The sequence below is a fragment of the Physcomitrium patens genome, chromosome 15 (assembly GCF_059467195.1).
Source record: "Physcomitrium patens ecotype Gransden chromosome 15, ASM5946719v1, whole genome shotgun sequence".
Taxonomy (NCBI): Eukaryota; Viridiplantae; Streptophyta; class Bryopsida; order Funariales; family Funariaceae; genus Physcomitrium; species Physcomitrium patens.
This window is the reverse complement of record NC_143424.1, coordinates 12,261,182-12,271,017: the sequence shown is the minus strand read 5'-3', so window position 1 is coordinate 12,271,017 and position 9,836 is coordinate 12,261,182. Positions and strand designations below refer to the sequence as shown.

At 41.8% G+C, this 9,836-nt stretch overlaps 1 protein-coding gene across 1 annotated transcript; it reads right to left on the bottom strand.

The window, feature by feature from the left end:
• Window positions 1-2,458: 2,458 nt before the first annotated feature.
• Window positions 2,459-4,514, bottom strand: LOC112292825 (uncharacterized). The gene is made up of 2 exons (XM_073539389.2): window positions 3,679-4,514; window positions 2,459-3,412 (listed from the first exon to the last, which is right to left on the bottom strand). Exons 1-2 carry the CDS (start codon window positions 3,862-3,864, stop codon window positions 3,083-3,085), a joined length of 516 nt encoding a protein of 171 aa, XP_073395490.1. The 5' UTR covers window positions 3,865-4,514; the 3' UTR covers window positions 2,459-3,082.
• Between the last annotated feature and the right edge of the window lie 5,322 nt (window positions 4,515-9,836).

The following is a 9,836-nucleotide window of genomic DNA, read 5'->3' as shown; positions in this document are numbered from 1 at the left end:
GATTTACAATTTTCATACTCTGAGGTGGATTATAATCTATTCTATGATTATAGATTTTTTTTAATACAAATTTTGTTATTTTTTAAATGTTCGATAAAGATAAATACAGGCAATCCTACAATATATATCAAAGTTGCTTTTAACAATCACTCATCTGGTAAAGCAAGAGACTTCAAGGTCAATATCTTTTTGTAAATTTGTACCTTGAAGTTTGCCTATAAATATGTATAGTTTTTAGAAAATTTGCAGTAAGGTTTCAGATGATTTTTTATTAAATACTATTTCTGGATTTTCCATTGATAAAAATAATTTATTTATATATTTGTATTTAAGTATTTTTCATTCAATTAAATGTTAAAAATATCTTAGATTTGTATGTTTCCTAGTGCATTTTTGGGGAGGCACCCATGGAAACGATCTTTGACGTTCCCTATCCCCTCATCCATCCATCCATATGTTTGGTGGGATTCTGCAGGGTGACTCTAATCTGCAACGTCTGTTTTTCATAGAGCTCTGAGCCACCAATCCAAAACATCAACCTCATCCACTAGCTCAAGCTTAAATAAATCAATGTAAAAAATTAAATAGCATGAAAAAACTTCCGCTGCTTTATGTCAGAGGCCCCACTTTATTTAGGACCCCCCCCCCTCCTGCCCCTTGTGTGCACAGCTCCTGTTGCCCCTCAACACAGCAATGTTTTTGGGTTGTTATTAGAGTTTCAGGTAAGGAAGGGTTTATGGGTTTATGGGTTTATGGGGGGGAGTGAGTGAGAGAGAGGGTTGGAGACTGTTAATTGAACTTTAGTGTTGGCGTGGTGTTGTCAATGGTGGAGATTTTGTCCCTAGGATTTGAAAGAGAGAGGGCTTTGGTTGCTGTTGGACAACAAAGAAGGCAGTGATGGGACAAGTTCTGACAAAGCTTGATGAGAGAGCTTAGGTGAGAGGTTACTATACAAAAGCACACACAAGGCTTTTTGGACTTGAGTGAGGATATGAGTTAGTACACAAGATAAAACTGCTGGTGAGATGTCTTGCCCTTGGTAAGTACTAAAATTTACTGCTAGTTCTCCAAAAGGAAATAAAAAATAAAAATAAAAAAATAAAAAAAAATGAGGAGGACCAAGTGGCTTGATAGCTATGGTCTCTTTGACTACCCCCCACATTTCTTAAAGACAGTGTTGAAATTTATATGTACTTCAATCAAAAGTGCATAATAAATACAATTAATAACTCTAATTTGCAATGTAAATCTGTGGCAGCCCCTCAAGTTATGGACTCTTTCTCTTCCCTGCCTTGTTTTAAAAATGTATATATAACTCACTTCAAGAATGGTCAAACCAGAACAGTAAAAATCATGTTCTTGTGTGTTCCTGCTGCCCATGATGTGGAGTCTGGATTGGTTCCCCACATAGTTCTTGGTTTTCCAGTTATTGATTCCCATTTGGAGGAAACAATATATATATATACATATATATATATATATATAAATATATGGTACCATGTGCAGTTATTCTCACAGTCTGGGACAGTGCTCCCTTGACATGTAAGCCCAGGTAAGTTGCCAGTCTTATTCAGTAGCCTCCATGCTCACAAGAAAGATAAATTTTATTAAGTGACCATTCAGATACAGTGTTTTTTGGTTCTTTTTTGTTACATGAACATCCAGACACAGTGTTTTTGGTTCTTTCTTTTTCATGCACAATTTTTGCAGCTGTGGAATTGCTAACTGGTTTAAAGACTGAACCAAGTACACTGAAGACTTCTCCACATACTCAAGATATGTTTCCACCTGAATCATTCAAGCATCATTATCAACCTCAAAACTCAAAAATGAAGAGAGGACCCAGACTTTATTCAGAGAGGAATGGGTTTTCTATTGCTTGTGATTGCATAAAGTATGATAGATTTTGGACAATGATTGCTTCAATGGAGGGGTTCATGTTAAAGTCAGTTGTCTTAAACTCTACACGTGAAGTACTTAAAGTGTCTTACTCCAAAAGAAAGTAAAGGACATCCTTCTTGATCTTTTGTGCGGTAAAGTACTACTCTGTGTTGTGATATTCCCCTGTGCTTTTTGATGGACATTTTGTCACTTGCTGCTCGACTTCCATGTCCACCTCATGACTTCCAATTTTTCTTTAGATTTGGATAATTTCCGTGTGGATGTTCATTCCCTACAATGTGTAATGACGTAGAGGAGATCCCCGGCTCGGGATGTATTTGCTCAACCCCAAGAGCCTGTAAACTGATCTGGAAGCTTACAAGAAGAAATAGAGAAAGAGGGTGTGTGTATACCGAGCAGCAGCAGTTAAGAAAATTGTTCAGTCGGGAACTTGTGACCAGTGTGCACACTTTAATTGATGCTCACTAAGCAAAAGTTAAATCACAGTTTGTAATTTGCAAGCATAAGGTCTCATGAACAAGGCATGGTTTGGGACACAGCAGTTTGGGTTCTGTGATTTACAAAAGAAGACAAATTATTATCTGTAAGTTCCACATAGTTTTATACTCTACCTGGTCTACTGTACGATGCTAGCACGCTGTAACTGCCATCAAGTCCGAACGACCCGCACTCTAAATAATCACGACACCAGGATGTTGAAACTAAACCGTTTCCTGCAACTCGAATACAAGGCCGTGCTGAACAGCAAAATTTTTTATTTGTTTACTAGTCTATCGCCCTGGTGGCGAAGGTGATGGAAAGATTAATTGGATGCCGGAGCTCAAGTACAAAAACAAAAATTGTTTGGTCGTCTCCTAATACTTAGGTTGGTTGATGAATGGTGATTGCGGATTTACCGAGTCTACCACACATTCTTCAGACCAGCTCCTGCAGTACGAGGGGGTGATGCTGCTTCTGTGACTTGAATGATACTGCCGAGGTGAAGATTTCGACAGTGAGAATTCATTTGGCTAAGAAGCAAATTGCAGAAATTTCACGAGCATCTCCGTTGGCTGTGGGCAGTGCACTTCCTTCACTGAACTCTACTAATGTTAGCGGATTCTTCAATAAGGGTACAAAATGTGATCAATGTGAGAGGAGCCGAGATTGTTTGAAGCAAAAAAGAAGAGGGGGAAAATTGTTAACGCCTGTCAGCATAGACCAGATTTTCGGTGTTGTTCATGTTGCGGCGGACGCCATTTTCACGACCTTTCTTGGCAAGCTCGCGGTACTTCTTATCGTTCCCTTTGCAGAGGTCCACTGGATACTTCTGTGCATTCTTCTCGAGCTTCCGGAGAGCCGACTCACCGAGGTCTACATTGCACACATCTGCTAGACGAACGAGGTAGAGTAACACGTCAGAGAGTTCTTCGCCCAAATGCTCCTTGGAATCGTCGTCCCAGTCCGACAGACCCCGGGGTACCTCTCCTTTCCACTGGAAGATTTCAGAAAGCTCTCCCACCTCGCCCACCTACATTTCATAATCACACAAAAACGTCAGTGTCTTTCCCGGAAGACTTTTATGATAGAAGTTTTGCACAAGTGTTGTTAGCGGGCGCCAAGATTGCCAAGGCCTTTCAAGAGCAGTGCAATTCTTCACATGACACATCAACATAGAATTTGGTCTTGTGTCTTAGCAACAAGGAGCAAGATACTGATAGCGATCTGAAGCAGCTCAGCAGTAAGTTCAGTTAAAAGAAAAAGAAAAAGAAATTGAATGAGCGGCGAGGTGCTTACGAGAGCCAGAAGAAGATTACGAGGGCTGTGAAACGAGTCCCATTCACGATCAGCGGCAAAGCCAGCCATGATGCGGGCAAGGTCCTTCAAGGTCACCTCTTTCTCCGACGGCATGGAATTATTCTTCTTCAGCTCTTGTACTGTCGCCTTCTCTACTGCACTTGCCTGCTCCTCCCGGGCGCCCATCTTCTGTTGGTGTAGTGATATTTCTCTTTATCCTTCGAAAAATAATCTGAACAACCCCAGTACGTCTAAAGGCTGTTCGAGTTGTGATCAATATAAGTTCTTACAAACAGACAAAATTAAACTCCTCGACAGGCTATGGTGCAGCGGCAGCACACAACTGAACGGATGACACTAGTTCCACTACCTCTCAACTGCCCAAAGACCAGACGCCACCTCAACTTTGAACCGCAGATGTCTCTCCAACAGACAATCAACCATTCAAGCAATTTAGTAATCAAGCTCGCCGAACCCCTCCAGAACCTACCCCAGACCTCGTCACACACCAGCTCTCTCCTACTCACACAACCCTCAATCTAGACATCCTTCAAACAACCCACACAACCAGTAGCCCTTTCAGCACGTGATATTTCAACCTCGATGCTAAACTGAGCTATGCACAACTCCACTCCCTTTTGCTCCTACACTCTCGTCCACAACCACCCAAACATGGATGAGCGCCCGGAACCTCTGCACACACCCACAGATCCACTAGCTCTCGCTTTATATAGCCTCACAACCACGGTACATACCGTTCGCCGACACTCGCCCACCCATCAGTACAATACCCCCTAACTATCAATCGACTGATGCACTCATTCCTCGCCTGCAACGCTCTGTGCGCACTACGGATCCGTAGCCTGCAGCGGGGATCCTCTGCTATAGAACCCGCACCGTTAAAACTTCGAACCCTTACAACACTAGATTGTGTGTCTGATCGATGTCCAGTTTTGGGCGGGCGGGACAGTACTAGCAGTCTACCCAGTTATGAATGATTAACTAGAAGGCAAATTCTCATGGACGACGGGCGATCGCTGCGTCTGGCACTACATGAGCGATCCTTGCGAAGTTGCTGGAAGCACTTGCCAGGAAAATCCGATCTCGACAAATCTGACTCGCGCGCCGTAGGTGTGCGGGCTCTCCTCTTCTGCTCAAGCTGCTCACAGTCTTGTGTCCGCGTCCGCGATCGTCGACGATTCGGCTTTCGCTCTTCTGTCCATTCTCTGCCCTGCCTCCCCAATATGTCTTGTAGTGGACGGCTGGGTTCATCCGAACCTCCTCCAAGGGGCTTCATCACCGCTCAGCCGCCAATACTCGGGGACTTCATCTCCCTCAGGTGCTGATTGCGAGATTTTTTGCCTGGCTCGTTCATCCGCGTAATCCACCTTCAATTATTATTACTGTTATCCCTCATTGCAAGCTTCGATGCACCTTTTTGAATTTTCCTATTCCTTCTCAATTCTTTCTTATTTGACTTTGACACTTCGGTGCAGCCAAATTGATGGGGACACTCTACAAGATAAGTAGCTTCTGGACAAAGGCCTTGAAGTTGGTTTACAATTTTAGTCTCCTAACATCCAATCTCAAGCTTTGTATGGTAAAGCTTTGAATGGTATGTTTTTGGGTTGGCTCAGAATGCAACTTGGATATGAAGAATTTGAATTATTGTAGAATACAGTGCAAAACACATGAACAATAACTACAGCAAAATGATCTTTTGTAAAAGAAAACCGAATGGATGCCTGGTTAAGTAATCACAACATTAACCATATGATTCCTTGATATGTTCTTACTTTGTCACATTCCTCAATAGAAGCTAATCTTGAGACCCACTTGGATCAAAGTTAACAACACCTTGGGCCCCATTTCCATCCCAGTCGAAAACACATTGTAGGTATCTTTAGGAGTGAGAAAGGGCAGGCACAAGTGCACATATAAAAGAGCCCCCTCATTTAATATTCTTGTTCCAACATCCCATTGTCCAAGGACTCCACAGGGGCATTTTGTCCACCAACTCCAGCTGGGTGTCTGTTTCTCATTCTTCCTCACTTCCCATGTAAGAATTGGATACCTCACCGGCCTCGAGTGGCTGATTTTGTCCCTACATGTCGGGTGCAGTATCAGCTTCACAAACATGTTTCCTTGGGCTTTGCATGGCTCCAACTTCATGGTGGTGATGGTGGTGGTGGCGGGCGGCGAAGCCTTCAAGAAAATGGCCTGTACCTTACCTTCTTGGGCCTGGCCCCATAAATCCCTCTAGCCAAGCTCAATCACTGCTTGAAGCCATTATACTTACATAAATCAGGGTTTGGAGCATCACAAATCCCCATTCTTCCCTGTTCTCATCCAGTTTTAGTTACTTTAGGAGATTACTGAGAAATAATAAAATTATTTGACTTAGTTTTATGTTCATACTTTTAGAAAGAAGTAACTGTGCATTTTCATAAAATAGATATTTACATGCACTAATAAAAATCAATGATACCTACTTTTAGGTTGACATGAGTACAAATTGTCCTAAGGTTTTTATCTTTTATTTTAATTATGTTTTTGCTTATTTATCCAAAAGTTTGGTACAATAGGATATATCAATCACAACATCTTTGCATCAAGCAAGTGGAAAGCTAAAATAGATAGAACCATTGATTTATGATCCAATACAAAAATGTAGTGTGACAAAGACCATTCTATGCAAGCTCCACACACACATACATACTTACATACATCCAAAGGGTATCATGAAACAAGTGAGAATGTTCATCAGCATATCAAGCACAATGAGTCTGTAGAAAGTAAATGTATATATATATATATATATATATATATTTATACAAGTGAAAATAGGTGATGTTGGTAACGCAAAATTGATCCTTGTCACAATACACTCTCCTAGGGTTTGAAATGAGAGATGCCACTTTATAGGCTTAACAGTTAGTGATGTTCACAGTGAGCCAGAATGGTCAGATATCAAGTCACAACAAGTGATATGGCTTGAGTTTACAATTTTTAGTATCATAATGTGGAATTTGACTTATTGCAAACTACAGTTTAGAAGAAGGCAATGAACTTCAGAACACAAGCATGATTCAATATAAAATGGAAAGTTAGCATGAATCCTTTCTTCTTCTTCTTCTTCTTCTTTTCTCCAGTATCAAGAAAGAGTAAGTTGCTGAGCGGATAAAAAGTTGCTAGTTCTTCAACCCTAAATCCATAGCCACTTGGAACATTCTAGAGCTTGCTGACATTTTTTGAGCAATGCAAAAGCTGATAACTGTACCAATTTCTTGCAATACAACTCTCCATTGTGGAAAATAACATTATTTTTTTCAAAAAAATAAAAATCAATCAAAACTATCAGCAGATCATGCTTCTTTGAAGCTCATAACTGTGTAAAGTCAACCATCTCAAAAAGGTCTCTCAAAGTGCAAACAGAATACTGCCTATCAGTCAAAAGGAACATAAGCTCCAACCCTCCCTTTGCCAAAAGGAGCTCCAAATAAGCTATGACTTATCAGCTGGACTAAAAGTTAAAGCATTGAATAAACAAGAAAAAAACTTTGTAAGAAAGACAGGATTGCTCAGGCATATAACTCCTGCAATTAAAGCCATTTGTAAGATCCATACTGATAATAAAGCAATTGTTTTCTTTCAATTGAGAGTTGGGATTTTGTTTTTTGAAAAAACAAAGAAAATCTGTCAGAGAAGGGAGCAGGATTATGGAGTTAGTTGGTTGTACTGCCCCTTTGGTTCTTACGCCAGGCAGTATGCAGCACAGATGATATTTTTGGCTGGACAAAAATCACTCACATAACCATCAACCAGGCCTATTGCAGTCACAGAAACATTGGCCGTCAGTTACAAGATTTTCCAGCAACTGGGTGAAATTGTTTCATTAATTTCATGAAGCCAAATCATAGAAACCAGACAATGAAATTGATAAGAGATTTCCTGGTTTACATGCACACACGCGCATATATATATATATGAGGGTGGAGCTCTTTTAGGCTACACTTTGTGACCAATGCCAAAGGACATTTGAGTACCTAACACAGTTGGGTACAGGATTAGAAAATTCCCACAAGGGTTTGCAGGTACTTATGGGAATCTGCTCCCATAAAGCTAATTAGAACACGTGAAGAGAACATGGATGCAAGACTAAGGCCAATGCACCTAAGTTTCATTCTGGGTCACATTGGTGCCATAACTGCCATAGAACTAAAGTGCCAAAAACCCTTAGCTCATTATGATTACATCCAGAGTTTTTTGCAGTTGAAAGTTGGTGCACTCTATCTCAACAGATAGAGGCTTTGCCACATTTCTGACTTACTAGCATTGTACCAGTCAGTCCTGTGCCCTGTCAACCACAGTAAACAGGAAACTGTTTGTTCCGTTCTTCTTTTTAGCTTCCAGCTTTTCCGTTTCCACCATAATTATCTCACACTGGATCAAGCCCCTCAGCAGCACCTCAGCCCTTGTAATCAAGTCGTGTGTGTCGTAGTAAAATTGCTTCCCTGAAGAAGCATCAGCAACAAGAGAGACAGTTACAGCATGGAAAACCCTAAAATCTGGCATGCAACAGAGTTGACTTGAGAATCTAATGAACAGTGTGGGCCACTAACACACAGTCTTTAAAAGCTCTCTTTGGTTTTGGGGGCTACGAACTTACTAATTCAAAGAGGATGGAGTTACGTGGGCGATGGGGAATGATAAACGGGAGTGGAAGCGGGATGAGGGACGAGCCGCTGGCAGGCTCGAAGTTTTGACCCACAGCTCAGAGATCTCCGCAACCGTGGCAGCAATTTCCAAGCAAGCAGACGCACACACAGAGAGCGAGAAAGAAAAAAAGGGCGAAAACCCACGCAAAGCTTTTACAGTTCTTGTGCACATGGATGGATTGAGAGTACAAGTCCACAGCTCCAAGGAGCCAAGTAGCATTGGTAGGGTGACAAAGGAATGCCTAACCCTGCAACCCAACAATCAACGAAACAGACTGTAAGACGAGGATCCCTGGAGCCAAAAAGTACTTGCAGTAATGAGGGGCACCTTTATGGGCTACAACACTAGAGTGGGTAGGGACCTGTGAGTGTGCAGACGTGCAGAGGGGGCGAGGAGAATAAGGGGTCTAGAAGCGGATCAGTGATTCAGAGGAAAACCGAAGGGGGGTGACTGTATGTTTGGAAGCTTTCTCGGGCGGCGTGATTGTTGGACGCGGGTGGGCTGGGGCTGGACTGGGCTGGACTGGCTAAGCTGGAGGGTGTTGTGGCTGCCTAGCTAGAGTCCCAGTCCAGTCTAGTCCAGGCAACAGGGCAGGTAACGGAGCTGGCAGCACCGCGCCGCCTTTGGCCCCTCTTGACTGCCACACCTCCCGCCTCCTTTCTACGCGTCGTGGCCTCCAAGCTCCCGCAGCAGACCTCGCCGCAGACGACGCTGTCTTCCACCTCCTTTCGTCTCCTCTCGCCTCATCCTCCTCCGTTAATTTTCCCTCCCTCCCTCCCTCCCTCCATTGTTGCTTCTCCCAATCCCTCAATGATATGTGGTTCTCCTCCTTTGCAGAGTGAGTGATTGCAGATGTGGGGGTCGTCCATGTGACACAATGGGTTGGAGGATGCTTAAGTTGGCCACCACGAAACTATTCCAACTTGGAAGTTGAAGATGAATAATATTTGTGACAAATGTTCATTCGATTCTTTTGGTGCATTAGTGTAGTTTGATAGCCTGAGGGTGATGAGAGTAGTACAAGGGTGGCAAAGGTGTTTAAGGTAGCTCAAGTAAAGAATCAGAAAACACTATCATAAACGAGTAATATTTAATTCGACCCACCGACATTTGGATGTGATCGTGACACCTCCTCCACTAGGCACGTAGCAAGCATAGAGCAAATCTCTAAGTCTATACGTAATTTGTGGTTGGTAATTTACAAAACAATATTCATCAACATGGCCCTACAGAAAAATAGTTTTGCAGAAGTTGATTAATTATGTAAGATTCCTTGGAAGAAAGTAATTTGGAAAAAGATAATAATGGTAGTTTATTTTACTTAAATTTAAATCATTATATTTTTATGAAAATAAATCAAAATTACATTTACAATTAAATTAAAAGATGAGTATAACAAAGATGTCTAGTTTTTTATTTTTATTTTTATTTTTTTACTT